Below are 17,728 nucleotides of genomic sequence, written 5' to 3' on the forward strand. Positions count from 1 at the left end.
TTTGTTTTAGAAATCAAGTAATGTTTGTATTATCAGCAGTATGTTTGTAGTATGTTTCCCTAAGCTACAAGTCTTTAAAAGCCTCACTGTATTTTTCTGCTGGAACACAAAGAAGCTTTCTGTATATCATTTGGAACTTCCCACTATGAAGGAAGACTGCTGTACCTTAAGCAAAATCTAAACTCATGCATCCAGAGTTTTCTTCAGTGTCCTGTGCACACCTGGTGCTGCTTTGATCAGTCTAATTTTTGCCACTAGAGGGAATTCTTACACAATAAGATTGTTACAAGTTACATAAAACTCCTAAGTACACAACCTTCTCTGATTCACTGGCCAACCTATCAATGGTTTTAAAACATCTCTTACCAACTATGTCTACTTAGATATAGCACAGGGCAGAGAATCTCTGCATTACTGTTTGTCCAAGTTACAAAAACAAATATGCGTGACGCTAATTACGACCACCCAGCAGTACTTAAATATTGTAAAAAAATTATTTATAGCAAAAGTAGGTAGAATTTTTCCTAGCTTCTCTGGTGCAGATATAACTCACAGAGAAAAACAGCCTTTCTTGCCTGTCTGACACCATAGTTCAAAACCATTGGCTTTCCTTGTAAAAATAAGAGCTTGGTGAAAGCATACCAACTTTTTCCCCTTTGGGGGTAAGAGAATCTAAAACAGTATCACAGTGCATTATAAATATAATATTTGTAAAATAAACAGAAATCTGAAAACCAGGAGATCCCTGTAAATTTCTTGCATAGATTGGTTTTAAGTCATTTGTCCTTACCCAAATGTAGCTTAAAAAAAAAACCCAAAACACCAAGTAGTTTTAAATATTTTCTTTTTTTTTTTTTTTTTCTTTCTTTCCGTCATTAATTTTGGAAACTAGAAGAATACACAAGTGCACGCCTGCCTCTGGAAAATATCTTCATATGGAGGCAGGATATCTTCACTGAAGTAAGCTTAACCCTTAGTAGAGGTTTTCTTTGCCATAATGATTTGAATCATCTTCAATACATTTTAAGAAAAATCTAAAACTTGGCTAAAAATTGTTTTTTTTTCTAATCAAAGCTTTCTCTCTGAATTGCAATAGTTGGACAATTTAATTCACTGCTTAATAATCTTGAGTATAAAAAGCTAAAAAAATTATCACTCTAAAGCCATTTGCATAAAGACTTAATGACAGTGAAACAGAGCAGGCAAGCCAGCTTTTTTTTTCTTTTCACTTATTTTTCATATTGCTAAAGACATTCAGAACCATCTAATAAAACTTTGAAAACCCTACAAACTATCTAGATGAGAGTATTTAGGTACAAGTAATGTGTCTCTGGTTTTAATTTGCAAGTTCAAATTCTTCCTTTTGAACATAAATAATTACTCTCTATTTATGCAGATAAAACACTTTTTTTTTAGAAAACTCAAAAACTCTGTTCTTGCTAGAATATTATTTTGACTAGAAAGTGTAGAAATAAATATATGACACGTGCAATATCTCATATCAATCTCATTAAAACTCTAAATCCCCATTTATCTTAGGTGAATCATGAAAAAAAATGGAAAAATCTTAGACTGCCTGATAGTTTTGTTTACATTGACAATTTTAGCTTTGCGGCATAATAACAGACCTAAATAAAGTTTCATTTCTTAATGCTCAGGAGAATACTCTCTGTGTGAAACCTCTAGTACTTCTTTCATTGTGTAAGGGATGTTTTATGCACATGTAGTGAAGTAGCAAAGAAATGACCAGTGGTGCAAATTGCACCAGTTACCATGAATATTTCAGGATCAAACTATAATATTTAAAACTGAAACACCCGCCCCCCCCCCCCGGTTCTCCCAATACACCTGTGAGTTATTACTACTATGATAAAACAAGTTTAGCACTGAAAAAAAATATGATCAATGAATTTTACTTCAAATCTTAAAATCTGACAATCTTAATCACATACGCATTATATCAGAAAATCCTTCACATATACATAGCATTTGAAGCTCTCACTATTTAGGCCTCAAGAAAACTCTATTCTACACAATGTTGAGAAATCATGTAACTTGAAACTCACATGGTTAAGTAACGTAGAAAGCTTTGATCCATCTTGAATATTCTTCTCCAAAATATTCAGGACTTTTACAGTTTTATCTGTTGAGAGCTATAAACAAGAAAAGAAACACATCAGAAAACTGCAGGAACATAAAGGCTTCTAAATTGCTGAAGAGCATATCCATAGATGATATAGAACTTGTTATATAATCTGAAGCAGTGATACTGTAAGCAGTCTGAAATAAGGTGAATGATGATAATGGGATTAAACTAGGTGAAATATATTCTAAGATTGCAAACTGCAAATGCAAACTGCAAATGCAAACTGAAAACTGCATTTTCAAACAGCAAAACCTATAAAAAAAGATTTTAAATTGCATAACTGTCATTAATGTTGTATAGGAGCGTGACCAGCTGGTTGAAGGAGGTGATCCTGCCCCTCTACTCCACTCTCGTGAGACCTCACCTGGAGTATTGTGTGCAGTTCTGGTTTCCTCAACATAAAAAAGACATGCAACTGTTGGAGCAAGTATAGAGAAGGGCCATGAGGATGATCAGGGGACTGGAAGCATCTCCCATATGAAGATGGGCTGAGAAAATTGGCACTGTTCCTGGAGAAGAGAAGGCTGCATGGAGACCTCATAGCAGCCTTCCAGTATCTGAAGGGGGCCTATAAGGATGCTGGGGAGGGACTCTTCATTAGGAACTGTAGTGATAGGACAAGGGGTAATAAGGTTAAAACTTAGAACAGGGGAAGTTTAGATTGGATATAAGGAGGAAGTTCTTTACTGTGAGGGTGGTGAGGCACTGGAATGGGCTGCCCACGGAAGTTGCGAATGCTCCATCCCTGGTGGTGTTCCAGGCCAGGTTGGACAGAGCCTTGGGTGATATGGTTTAGTGTGAGGTGTCCCTGCTCATGGCAGGGGGGTTGGAACTAGATGATCTTAAGGTCCTTTCCAACCCTAACTATTGTATGACCTGAGGAAATGTATTCTAATATGCTAAACTCAAGAGAGCCTGTTTCACTCATGCAGATGCTACTGGCACTCATCTTTAGAAGCAATAGAATTCTGATTTTATATATACAGGGATGCATTTATGTACGTATGCATGTGTGAAAAATAGAAGACAGGCTAACGGTTAGGACTATGAGGAAAAAGAAACACTCAGGTTGAAAATATGCTACAAAGCAAGGTGAGGAGACTGGAGACAAACCTAGGAAGAATTTCTAAATTTTGGATTAAGGAAAACCTATCTTCACAGACACTTCATAAATGTAAATGGTCACAAGCAGGCAGAGTTAAGAGTTGAATATAAAACAGCTTAAAGCAAGGAGTTCCAGGAAAGTGAAAGGAAAGCAAGAACATTGTTTCTAGAGACGTAATACCAACGGTCTGCATCAAGAAAAAGTCCCTCTGAAGTTGAGAAGAATATGCAAAGAAACCACGATATGCAATCTACAGAAAATGAATCTTTTTACCACCTGCCATGTTAAATCTTCTAAGTTTGAAAGTCTTTTTTGGAGAGAGGGAGGAAGCATGCAATTTACTGTAATGCTGTCTGGACAATGCACCAATGTCGTATATCAGAAAGGGTTAATTTTTTCACCTTGCCATCAGATTCTGATTTACTGTGGTTGGTCAACATCAGCCATAAGAAGCAAAGCCCATAGGCTGATGTGCGTTTGTGAAAGCAGACTATTTTAGATTTTACTACTCAGGCATGGGTATTATGTATCGGTATACAGCCAGCATTGACACAGAGGAGGACCATTCAACAATGGCTCAGCTTCAGACAAAGTAACAGTTAGAAGCGGTAACATTTGAGCACTTCAGCTAATTCAGCAAAAGCACAACTGTTCACACGGTCACACACACAGCTGAAAAGGGCGGAATGTTGTAACAGGGGACGTAAGTTTTTGTGTATTTATCAATATTACATGATCAGAAAGAGTTGAAGACTGAAAATTTACCTTGTCCATAATCCCCATTGCCTTGATTTTTGCAGATTCACTACCCAACTCACTAAGCTGATGTTTTCCAAGTAGCAATTCCTGTGGAATCTCATCATCATCACCTTTAAAAAACAAAGAAACCAACCCTAGTCATATCTCTAATGAAACTTCAAGGAAAGCAGCCAATATGAGAAAAAAAACAACCAAAGAAAAATAACTGATTTCCAAATAGCTACCATCTAATAGTTCCAAATAGTTAGCATCTAATAGTTCCATCTAGTGAAAACTGATAATGACAACTTTTGGTTGTGTTAAATGACTGCTTGTTAAACATGACTGCCTAACATGAGGCACCTATTTTTAATACAGCAAAATCCATTTATTGCAGTTCTTGTGCCATCACCCTCATTTCAGTAAAATAAATCTTAAATTATTATTGTCCCAATTCTAAAGGTCAAATCTGCGGAAGAGCAGTAGATGAAAACCACATATGAAATTAAGTATCTTGGGATACACTGTGCCTTAATTGTATTTACCATTAGAAAAAAACCATGATGCTAAAGACAGGGAAAGTACCAACTACTTCACTTTCAAATCCAAGGTTCTATACATTACTGCTTTAAGAACTGTAGCGATTTGTTTACCATGCTCCTCCCCTTGTTCTAATACTGTGACAAAAATGACACGAAACAACCACCCCAAATGCTCTATTACCCATTTCAATAGGAACCCACCTTGGTTAAAATGAACTAGTTCTGCAGACACTTACGCTAAGCTTTCCACTGAAACGGTTAAGGAGCATATAGTGATTCAGCAGCTAAGCAATAAACACATCAAGACTCAGCTACTTGAGCTGAATAATCAAACACTGCTTGGTTAAAATCCACAACAGATGAAAAATTATGTGCCTTGGACATTATTAGCAGGAGAACTATCTTATGTCAGTCTTGTTTGAAAAGGTATGTTTGACAGAACAGTAACATTCTCATGACATCTCAAAGAGATATCCTTTCCACTCCAAGGGACTATTAGTTGTCTCACTATGATTTTTGCAGGAAGGAGGATCTTCTTGCAGCACCAAGTGCAATTGAAAGGCCAATCCCTCAAGGCAGAAGCCACAAAAAAGCAGTATGCCCAATCATGTGTCACAAGCAATTAAACCACCAAGTAGGAAGTTTGAAAATACTGTTATACACATTTTTTAATGTTTCTTGTGTTTCTAACAGGAAAAATCATTTTGAAAATTTCTGGCATATTACCAAAAGCTGTAAAATCCATGTCTTCCAAATTTTCCAAAATATTCTCTATTGAAGCAGTAAACCTTTTGAAAGTTGAGGAATCCATCATTTCTAGTGAAAAGAAAAAAAAAAAAGTATAAATAATTAGTTTACATACAAAACACAAAACACAAACTGTAGAATATGTATTTTCTAAAATTACCTTCAGGTGTTAGTTTAGGTTCATAAGCTTTCCTCTTCTTTTGTTTTTCTTTTTTCTTCATTTTTCTAGCCACTAATTATGAAGATAAAGAAACAAATACTTTCTCAAAAATTAAATAAAGGATTATTTACATTTCTTACACTTGTATTCATTACTGCATGTAAAGATGGGTTATTTTTAAATGTTTAGCATGGCTATTAAAAACACACTGGTATTTTGGAACAAAATTGATTTTTTAAAATGATCTGTTACCCTCACTGAGGCTAGGGGGAGAAGAATAATCATCCATATCAGAGTCATCGGGACTGCGGTTACGGTAACGGCCACTACCAGAAGTCCTCCTTCCTTCATGATAATGACCACTTCTCCTATGATCACCAGAAGATCTTCTGTCATGTTCTTCATACTCCCAAGCTTCATCTCTATCCTTTTTATGTCTTTTACGAGAAGCTAGAAATGAAATCCATTTTCATTACAAATACAAAAAAAATCAATTTTTAGCAGCTCAAAATTAAACATCTTTAAATATTTAAAGGATGTGTAGATGTGGCACTTTGGGACATGGTTTATTGGTGGGATCGGCAGTGTTGGGTTAATGGTTAGATTCAACAGTCTTAAAGGTTTTTTTCAACCTATGTGATTCTGTGATTTGCAAGTTAAACACTACTTTACAGCTGTTCTGTAAAACAAGTGAATACTTTAAAACTATTACATCAAATTCTGTTACTGCATTATTCTAACGTTTTTTTTTTAGCTACATGAAAGCTGTGCCTGACACTGTCAAAGACACTAGGAAACATTTAAAAACATAAATTTAAAGGGCATTAAGCAAAGTAAGGAAAGTGGAACAAATCAAAATAAGTTTCATCTTTTCGTAAGAGAACACTGAGCCTATTTCTTCGGTTATTCAAGTTGCAACAATTACTGGGCGTTCATATTCCAATTCAGTGATTGCTTTGCCTATTTAACATGGCAAGTTCCAATGAAACTTGGCAATCTTGTGGCTTAAAGATACTCTGCTTTGGCAAAACAGCTAAAATTTTGTCTTGATACATACTGCAGGAAATTCAGAATAAAGGAGAAAGCTGGAGTCACAATTCTGGGCCAGACACCAAGTCAGTACTGCAGAAAGTTATTATAACTTGTTTTCAGGCAGGACCAAAAAGGCCAGAAGAACTGAATGTTTAAGAAACTGAGATAAATGTGCCGTGCACATCAAAACAGTTACAAACATCAGATTCTAGACTAAGTAGAGTTTGTGAACCTGCAAAGATTGCCCGGACATCTGGTGTACTCCTACCAAAATCTTCTCAAGTTTAGAGAGGTATGACTGTATACGGGGTTGTTTCTGAGCTCCACGTGTTTATTCAGAACTGGAACAAAACTGACAAGTTTTTCCTACAAAGCTAATTTATTGGGAAGCACAGGAAATACCAGGATATAGTCACACCTGATAAACACACCAGGATACAGTCAATAGTCAGCTCTGGTTCAGAATTAATTAAAGAAAATCCCAAAACAAAACCAACATTGAGGTGGTACTAATGCTCTGTACTGGACCTAGAGAGCTTTCACTTCTAAAAATGTAGTGAAAGAAGTTCTGCACAGAGTTCACGCAAGTCTTTGAAGTAATAACTCAGTTCAGGCTTTGAGTTGTACTACACTGCTTCTCAATCAGACTTGCTTGTGAATGCACTACAGTCATGTTCATGATGCCCGACGTATTATCATTGTCTAAAACGGCTGAGACTTAACTGCAATTAAAGCAATGGAGGGCCATTCTAGATACCTGGAGTGAGTGCACTGAAGAAGAAAGTTAAGTGTTTTAGAAGAAAAGTCTTCATAAATCTAAACTGATTCATTTTCCCCCATGAGACAGTAGTTTGTGCAGGCAGATGACATCTGTCTCCACAATTTACTGATCATTAGTATCAATTTAAGCTCTGCAGGATGAATTCTGACTCCAGCTACACCTCCATGAGAAAATAATTTCCAGTATTACTTTCCAGCAGAATTTTACATTGACCATTTTTTTACTGTTGTATGACAAAACAGGCTCTGCTACAGTTGTGCTAGCTCTGCAAGGCAAGTAAGACAAACATAGGAACACCTATTCACAATCAGTGCTCTACAGAATTTATCCCGAGGTATACAAAATCCACTAAAAATGTAAGTATTAGTAACATTGCAAGAGTTCCTATTGATTTTATACATAAATAAAAAGTATTCAGAATATAAATACCCAATTTCCTTCTGAATTCTGCCAAACATTTATGCAGTAACACATTCAGCACTTATTGTATGAGACTGTTTCTATCAATTTTTGATTTCTAATAATTTAATTTAATGGAATGTCCTTTCTTCATGAAATGAAATGTATTTATTGTCTTCTATAAAATTACTATTTCTTTTTTTTAAGCTCAAGTTTAGACAACCAAAAGAATTTTGAAATATGCATTTGTAACAATATAAATCTATTTGGTGTGGTTGTCACAAATATTTTATTCCCTTAATCATTTTGTCTCATTTTAATTCAATTCAATTCTATTCAGTATCCTTTGAGAAATATTGCAGTTTATTTTCAAACCATATGTCCTTACTCAGTTGTTCAGAATGACAGCCATCTCGAGTGGATATAATGAACGTAGAATCTCTCAAAGCATATAATTAATGTGAAAGTTTTCCTTAATTTGCTTTAATTCATATTTAAGAATTTCAACAGCCACTATGGCTAATTCATGCATTAAGGTGTATGAAATTCTTGACAATTCTCTCCATTCCCAACCAACTTAAATAATTCTGTATTATTTTTAAATTCACTGTTCCAGATTATTAGCGCCATAAACAGGTGATATGGTAAACATAAGCAAAATATCATTAAGCCTTTGCTATAATCAAGACTGATTACAAATTACCTCAAGATCTCATACTCACACTCAAAGCAGCGTTATTCAGTTATAATTAAATGAAAAACCAAACAAAGTAATTCTTTCCTGCTTCTTTGATAAAGATCAGAGGTATCACTATTACAATTTTTATGCGTATGCATGCATAAGCACTGCGTAACTGTTGGACAAGAACTTGAAACATATTAAAAAGCAGAATAAACAAATATTTTTCTTTTAGACATTAAGAAAGACTAAAAAGCAAAACATTAAGTTTTACAAATGTTCAGTGAAATGTTTATATAAGCAAAGGTGGAAAGAGTTTAACTGTGGAAAAAAAGCATGATAAGCAAGATTCCTGCTCAGGTCAATAGCAATAAGCACTTCTCCTCCAGCCCTGCATGGGTAACACATATAAGATGTTAACTCAGACTGAACTGATTTGTCTGTTTTAATAGTTACTTTTCAGTGTTGGCTAACCGGACAATCATAGAGACAAACTACTGATCTATTATTAGCAAGTAGGAAATCCATTTCTAACCTAGAGGCACATAATTTCTTGACACTTAGGAATGTGATCTGATTGTGCAGCAAAATTCCAACTACAATCTTCCTCTCTTCCTTTGAAAATAGTTAATTCAAGAAGAGTATCATCAGTAAATGGTATTTTGAAAACCCATCAAAAACAACTCCAGTTTTTCAAACATTATGGCAGCGAAATAATAGAAAAAGTTCTTCTAGGCAGTAAAATTCTCAATTTATCATGTCAAAAATCCTTCACTAATTAATAAAAATAAGAATAATTTGAAATCTATTTACTGGAATTTTTCTCTGCATACCTTTGTATACTAGTTTTGAGTGCTGTTTTAAAGGATATTTTCCTTAATCTGATTGGCTAAAAATGTTTCATACTACAACTGAAAAAAAAACAAAAATCTAGGCAGCAACTTCCTATAAGGTAATCAGGAAAAGAAATTGAAGATACAGCTGCTTTCACGTTGAGTGACAAAATGAAATCAAGTAATTTTTCTTTTAAAAGAAAAAAAAGATTCTTGTCTAAGTAGTTGTCAGGAAACTTGTTTTTCATAAGTTTTTGGAATAGCCAACTTAAAAAAAGAAGTATCTTTTTAGAAAGGTTAAATATTAATATGTACTACTTACATTCAAAAGCTTCTTCACTGTCATTGTCTTCATCAGAACTGATTTCAGCATATTTTGGTTTTTCATTAACTGTGCTACGTTTGCGCTTGTTCATTTTCACACGTTCACAAAGTGGCATGGTGGATTCAATTTCTGCCAGGAGCTCAGGAGGCAACTCCTTTAACACTGACTGATCTATGCTACCTATTAATGGAGAGTAAGAAGAGCAAATGTGAACCTGAAGATAAAAATAAGGGCCTAACACTACAGTCCTTATTCAGGAAGCACTTAAAGTATATCCACTAATAATATCACAGTTAGATATACCTGGATGTATTAGACAGCTCTTTTTAAAGTTGTATTTATTGTTCAAACTATAATTAGAAAGTAGCATAATAAACTGCATACACATCTGCTTCCATAAACTATTCTGTCAGGCATATAAACAAATTCAAATGGTGAAAATACTTTGTAAAAAGATACCCCTCCTCTACTTACGCAAAATTTAGCCCAATTTCAGCTCATCCTCTGAATTTAACAGGTTTTCTATCACTGTAGGTAAATTAAAAGATTCTTTGTGCCTCATTAATAGTTGTGCTTATTCTTATTCATACTATTTAGTGTACACAAGACAGTTATTTTTCCTTTTCCAGTAAGGAGGGACAATCTGTGGCAGAACCTCTGAGGTCTTATCCCTAAATACAGGCGAAATCACTGGTAACCCAACCTCTGGTTCAGGTTTTCTTGTGAAGTCCTACTTGCAGTTTTATAATGTGAACCAGATTTGTGCTTGATTTTGTCACACAGCAAAGCTGAAAGATTTTTATTTAATATAGACCAACAGCTAGCTGGACAACATCATGTTTCTTTTCCACAGAGGTAAACAGGTGGGCAATACCACACCATTCTCATCTCATTTTGAACTACGATTAGACCCATATACAGTCATAATGGAGATTTACAGTCAAAATTCTTACAACTGAACAAGGAAACCAAATTAATTCAAAATTATTTCTTGGGGTTTTGTTTATTCTACATCTTACCATTATCTATCAAAGAACCTATTGCACATATTTGAAGATTATCAGACTAAACTGTTAACCTTTTTCAACAACAGAACCAACATCTTTGCCATAAGCACCTCTCTCCTTCCCAAGACATACTATGTTATTTAGAGAGGAAATCACCTGCAAATTGCTGTACACACACACACACACACAATCCTCCAAAAATCATCTTCTGGGTGATAATTCACTTTTTAATTGCATTCATTTTATCACTAACGTAACTTTCTAAAATTTATTTGCATTCATATCCTATCTTCCAACCCAAGATTAATGTTTTTCTTTCTTTTCCCCTTTAAACATATTCAACTGGAATTAGAAAAGCCTTAATATGAGAAATCATTTCCAGCAACAAAATTTTTTTAAAGTCTCATATATTACTTGTTTCACATATGTCTACATTCATAAAAAATGCCTACAAGCAATGCAAGTGATGATCAAAGAATTATTTTTCTACGATTCTTATTATGTTCAGCAAGTCATCTCATTTAAGTGCATCTAAAAAGAAGATTTTACTTAAAATATTGGGCTTTTCTAACTGAGACAGGGAAACACCTGTAAGTTGAAACCAACAGCAAAAGTTGTACCTGCTTCCCTCATGCTGTGGTCACTCTTTAACATTTGTGTCAAGTTGCCATCCCTAGACAATCTCTACTTGCCAAGGTTACCTATATTCTCAATATGGCTTTCGAAAACGCTAGAAAACATTTCATAATGTGGGTGACCACACTGCTGTTACACAGTTATTCTTCGCTGCCTGGGCGCTTGATTGAAGACAGGCAGAAGTATGTCAGCATGGACAGATCACTCCTCTGTATGTACCAGCAGCTGACTGGATGACAGCCAGATCTAATCTGGATGCCACACAGCTGTGCACCTGAGCAGTGGTGTTCCCATAATAATTCTCCAATTCTTTCTGTACACCTGTACAGTGCCTGAGGAGGTCCCTTACATTCAGGCCCAGACTACAGGAAAATTCACATACATATATGTTAAGGCAATTTCCACAGGTGAATTCACTAGATGGCCTCCTATCATGGTTCTCTAATGCATATTCTCAATTTTTTGCACTGCTTGTAATTTCATTGAAATCAGCAGGACTACACAAATAACATAAAGCCTACAGCAAATCTGGCCAAAGACATTGCAAAAGTCAGTTGTACATAAAGGAACAAAAGTTGCATTAATCTCCAAAAAACAAACAAAAATCACAGGCACCCTCCTGCCTCCAAGGAGTATCTATTCTTGCTTTCCTTACTGATCTTGTTCCCAGGGTAGAACACTAATCAATCTTTAAAAACAAATCAATTGCCATAATATTAATTAGACAGCAACAAAAACAAACAGCAAATATTTGAATATTTGTAAAAATAACTTCATTTCCTTCTGAAAAAGTTATGCTTTCCAGTGCTAAATTCACCTAATGCTTTGTGCTCTTCTGTTTCAGACATTCCAGATAACATTATAAGCTTACCCTTTTTTCTTTTATTAAGAAATATGTAAATATTTGTTTATTCAATTGGAACAGCAGAAAAGAGAACAAATGGAATTACTGTAAAGTTCTCTACAACCATTCTTTAAAGTTTTTGTTTCTGTCACAATGTTCCCTGAAGCAAGCATGCTGCAGGGCCAGCAGTTTCCTCAGCTGCTGAAGACTGTAAATAACAACTTCTAAAATGTGTTTTACTCATGCAATACAAAGGAGTTAGGCATGACTGCGCATGTAGAAGGATGCCCCATCCTTCCGGAAGAAATACAGGAGTATTACGTACTATGGGACTCTAATCAAGAGCTTGTTAATGTTCATTTTCCTCCATCACTTATGTGGCATCAGGGCCACCCAATATTCACTAGAAACATCTTACTAAATTCCTTCTTTTATACCTTATATTTTGTAACAAAGGAACCATTTATTTGCTCAGGGTAGTAAGGAAATAGTTAAGAGAATCCAGTCACATGTCAACAACCATTAGATATAAAACCCATGCTAATGTGTTTTCAGTTTATGGAATACTTTTTAAAAACAATTAAAATAATAGCACAAACCCCTTTGAAAGTATCTACAAAAACATGTACAATCACCTTCAGTTTTTCAATTTCTTCGCTAAATTTGCTAAGACAGTTACATTCGCCTCTAGTTTGCGTGGCTTTTAAATAGCTAAATACTAAAAAGTTACTGCACAAGTTAGTAAGAATGCCCCAAAATAGCAGCTTTCTGAAGAACTGCCTTCACCAATGGAATAACCCAATTTTTTACAGTGTGTGATCAGTGTACACAATATGCCTGAAGCGGGCTGTAGGCAACAGTGTTCTGCAGACATCACACATATTTTCAAAGCTGCTTCAACAATTAAAAGAAACAAACCAGAAGTATTATTACAAAATCTTTGTCTCACTGTAAAGAACAGCATGCTAACAAATTCCACATTAATGAAACTGAAGGGCAAGTCAGAATAGCTGTAGAACAATTCATCTCAATGAACTGCATCCATGAACAGCCACTTCTTTAGTGCTTCTCTGAACACACAGGCAATGCTGTCAATGAGTTACATACTAGTTGCTTGCTGGAGGAAGAACAAGTTCTTGGGTTTGATGGCTATTATCAAAAGGTTTCTTAGAGAAGGTATTAAAGAACCTTGAGCTGCCACTTGAATATCCACTGACCATCAAGATACTTGTTTCCTCACTAAGCAATTCTTGACAAAAATTTAATACAGTTAGAGATCAGCCAGGGAAAATTAGCTAAAAATGCATCAGTCTGCAAGCTTCCTTCCACATCCTGTTTTAATGTGGGAAGCTTTTCAAAGAGTTTTGCCATGTACATAGAAAGATTTCTAGAAACATGCAGTGGCTGTAGTATTTTCCTTTGCCACATATGGCTTAGAAAAAGAATAGGCAGGCACAGATTGGATTCAAACTTCAGCATTGCTTTTTGTTCATAACTTTACGGGTACTTTCAAGCTTGTAGAACTGCCTCCAGCTAATATTTAAGCATCTCTAATCTTCAGAAGGATTCAAAATCACTTTGCCTTTAATTTGCAAGTCAAACAGATATCCCTGATCCAGGCACATGGATGCCTTCAAGAGAGGTTAAACATCAGAAAAAAAAAAAAAAAGGTAACATCATTATTAACTTTTACTGAATCCATTCAATAGGGACAGCACAATTCTTTTATTTTTTTTTTTTACATAACAATCAGTGTATTCATGTTAGTTTCACCTGGCCTGATGTCTTAACTTCAAGCAAGCACCTATGGAAAAGGGAATGATGCTTGGTGATACTTAGGTCAGCACTCACACAGATAAGGTTCTATTTTAGATAAAGAACTAAAAGAAAAAGAAGGGGGGGTAAAAGAGTACTTCCCTACTTCATAAAGATGTTTGGAAAATAGTCAGGTACTGTTACATTTTAGCACTCAAGCACCACAATGCAAAGGGCCACGTGCAGTGTGTGCTTGCAGCCCAGAAAGCCAACTGCATTCTGGTCTGCATCAAAAGGAGCATGACTAGCTCGAAGGAGGTGATCCTGCCCCTCTGCTCTTGTGAGAACTCACTTGGAGTACTGTGTGCAGTTCTGCAGTTCTATGACTATCTGCTGAAAATGAACAGTTTACTGGTTAAAACTGAAAATGTTTGGTTATCCCTCAGGGTGCAAATTGTATTATATCCTTTCTACCAGGATCTCCCTTAAAATGCTCCAGCATTGGTGATAGAGTCTCTTGCCCACCAGCTGCACACTCCTCCAAATAATTCTGTTCCCTGGAGTTTCAAGAACAGAAAGGGAAAAAGGAAAATCACAATCCTTTTCTCAAATTGGAATTTAAGGCATGAGGACTGTATATCTGCTCATTAAGACTGAAGTTCCACTTTTACCTCAATTACCTCTGTTATCAGCTGAAAAACACACCATCAAATGAATACTGGTGAAAATAATCTGAGAAGTAGTGACATTTACTCTAGCAGCCCTCCTCTTTCTTGCCGCATTGAAGTTTATGGAAGGATATACAGCTACATCCTATAAACAGGATATAACTCTCTACTGAGCCCCTTATCCTCATTTTCAACTACATCCATGAATGGTAAGCTCAGCTCACACACATGCACACACCATTAAGAGGGTGAGGAGACTCGACATGCTCTCACTACCATCCAAGGGACTGCATCCACATGATTCTCTGCTGCAATGAATTTGGCAAGAGGGAGAAAAACACTGTCAGGAAGAAATGTGTCATTCCATAGTGTCTTCTTGAACACATATTTCAAAATATTTTCTCCTCATTTGCCCCAATACTGGCACAAAGGAAAAGCTCCCAGCCTTGGACTAAAGAAAAGAAGAGGTTCAGAGTCTCTGCTTATACTCTGGTGTCTGTAGCTCTGGGCTTGAAAAATGGGACCCAGCCAGGTAGGTAGGTCAGAGAAGTTTGGACACAGCAACAGAGTAATTCCATGATACAACAAAGGTCATCACTGCACAAGGCTAAATAGCACAGATTCAAAAAGAATTTTACAACAGTACAAAATACTCTTAGAAGTAAGAAACATTTTTGTGACAGAGGGAAGAGATTTCCAAAGAGCATCCTGAAAGATCCAGGAAGACAGCAGGGAATATATAAAATTGTGCTCTCCAAAGATGCCAAGAGAACTCACATTTACATTGTCATCAATTATTTTCTCAAGCTATCTGACTGCTGTGGCACTACAACCACATGTTGTTTTATTCTTCATTGCTATTCACTGGCTTTTTGTCTTTATAAAAATTGATGAAAGGAGGCTAGAGCAGTCTAGGTTTGCAAGACACTTCACAAAAAAATATAGCAGTAATCAGAGCAAAATGGAGCAAGACTGGCAATTAAATGCAGTGCTGCACAAAACCCCTGACTTTCATGAATCAGTGTCAAGGGATAATTTTTGGATTTTGCCGTCACTGCTTTTGAATATATGCACTGAAATTTAAGCCAACTCAATTTATTATATTAAAAAGTTATGGTGTTTCATACAGTTACAAAACACAGAATGTAATTTTCTGTTACTATTAATGTTCGAATCAGAAATTTATGATTGGTATGTTTTCCCAGCCATGTATTCTGATTAACTGGGGTCTCACCTAAGAAAAAAGATCTTAAATAAATTCAAATTACACCTCATAATTTTTCTTCCCATAAACTCCCACACAAGTAATACAATACAACCAAGATCTTTGCAGAGAATAAGAAAACAAAACAAATAAAACAAATACCATGTCTTACATCTGATCTGTGACTATAGGACGTCAAGAACATCTGCTTTGTCCTCACACTACCATGGAAACATTCTCAGGCTTTACCACTGAGGATAACACATGAAGCTCCTCTTTGTTTGCTTCTTCAAAATAATTACATAAGCAACAACAACAACAAAAGATTGCTGATGTCTCAGCTTTTAATATAAAATACTATGGGAAAGTTGCTCAGAAGATAATGAAATAGTACATCTGTTTAAGAAACATTTACTTGATAAAACCAACAATAATCTGAAAAACAAAAAAGTTCTCATCCTTTTCTTTTTATTGATAATGTTTCCACGAGACAAAACTAAATTCCAAATTTCAAACAGTTTAAATTTTCTTACACATAACCAGCCAAAAAGGTCAAGCAACAGAAAAGTTAATTTACCATATGCAAATGTGAGGCTTTTCCCTATTTGTATTTTGCCAAATTAACCCTTTGTTTAGAAGAAAATTCAGACCAAAAATTTTGAACATGTATCCCTGCACATAAGCTAAGAATAACATCCATATTTAGATACTTAGACACATGAATAACTTACATACTTAGACAACACCGCATATTATAACTGACATCAGACAAACTGCTGGCCCACATTTTTACATATTACAACATATTGTTGCAAAAATTACTTATGCAAAATAGCCGTAGCTATTTCCAGAAGTAAGAGGAATCCTGATCAAGCACCCACATCCATGAATCAAGGACAGGTTCAGACTTTCAGCAAATTGCTCTGACAAATTAGGTAATAAATTTCTATCACTTTCACAGGACAAAGTAATTTTTCAAAAATGAACTAGTTAAACAACGAACTCCTAAATCTGCAAACAGACAAAGCACCATACTTCAAATGAACTAAAACACAACGAAATCAGTAGTTTTGGGCAAGTTTATTGTTGTGACTAAGAACTAGATGTGCAACATCTGAAGTTCACTGTTAACTACCCAGAGTAAACTTAAGAGAAAGAATCAGAATGTTTACCTTAGTGGCAAAGACCGAAGTAGGAAATAATTAAAGCAGCCGCACTGTGCTAAAAATGTCTCATACTGTACTGATAACAGATGAACACAAGAAAGGACTCCAGTGTGCAGTGGCTGAATTCTTGCTGCCTACCAGTTTTATCCAAGATCTGCTTCTGCACAACAAGTACTAAATATAAAGGTCCCACAGAGTATGTAAAATGCCCATAAAAATCTCAGCACGCTTTCTGGGATAGGATGGACACATTATACCTTAAAAGTCCCTGCCAAGTAGGAGTGATACTTTCTAGTGCAGAGCATGCTAGAGAAATGAGATCTTCCTACACTTTAATGGGTTATATATAGTCTGGTTTTAGCTTTTGACTAAACAATGCCTGGAACATTTTTCAAACTGTTCAATCAAGAAAGGAGAACAAAATTAATCAGGGTCAAATAGACAAAGTATACATATTAAGATGGATCCTCTGCAAACCCAACACATCTTTAAATGCCAAAAAAGGACAGCCAGTTCAGCTGAAAAGAAGTAGTCATTAATATCTCAGAAAGGGGGAAAACCAGGAAGACAGCAGAATTTTTATGAAAGTGATTTAAAAAAAAAAAAACAACAAAATTCTAGTCAAACTTAGATCTTAAGAGAAGCTTCTAACACTTCAGCTGAGAAAATCATAATATACTTCTTGCTGTAAAGCATGAAATATATCCTTTTTTCTCTCAAATGTGGCATAATTTTCTGTAGAACTTAAGAGAAATTAATGACATGCTTGATACCTGGTGGTGCATGTACATGTGAGATGCTTAGTGGGTCTGGTCTTCCCACCCCATGACAGAGATTTCAATATAGGCTTTCACAATGGTAATCTTTACAAAATCACCATCTGCTGTAAGCAAGCTGACTTGCAGCCTTTTCCTTTCTAGTTATTTCCCTGCAGCACAGCTGCTTGCCCCAATGATTTCTG

General features: G+C 35.5%; 1 protein-coding gene across 9 annotated transcripts in view; it reads right to left on the bottom strand.

Annotated features, from left to right (window-relative positions):
- The window catches only part of NIPBL (NIPBL cohesin loading factor), a 155,012-nt gene that overhangs the window by 34,046 nt on the left and 103,238 nt on the right, over positions 1-17,728 (bottom strand). For 6 of the 9 annotated variants that reach the window (XM_061469475.1, XM_061469477.1, XM_061469470.1 and 3 more), the window contains 6 exons: positions 9,485-9,667; positions 5,691-5,888; positions 5,439-5,510; positions 5,258-5,347; positions 4,017-4,120; positions 2,067-2,153 (listed from right to left, as the gene is read on the bottom strand). In XM_061469475.1, the coding sequence (XP_061325459.1) occupies positions 2,067-2,153; positions 4,017-4,120; positions 5,258-5,347; positions 5,439-5,510; positions 5,691-5,888; positions 9,485-9,667 (734 nt within the window). The remainder of the gene's footprint in view (positions 1-2,066; positions 2,154-4,016; positions 4,121-5,257; positions 5,348-5,438; positions 5,511-5,690; positions 5,889-9,484; positions 9,668-17,728) is intronic. The other 3 variants (XM_061469478.1, XM_061469473.1, XM_061469472.1) reach the window with 2 other exon arrangements.

This window comes from Pezoporus flaviventris, unplaced genomic scaffold (assembly GCF_033815535.1).
Source record: "Pezoporus flaviventris isolate CSIRO_AGI_PZ_B2104156 unplaced genomic scaffold, CSIRO_AGI_Pfla_v1 ptg000057l, whole genome shotgun sequence".
Classification (NCBI taxonomy): domain Eukaryota; kingdom Metazoa; phylum Chordata; class Aves; order Psittaciformes; family Psittacidae; genus Pezoporus; species Pezoporus flaviventris.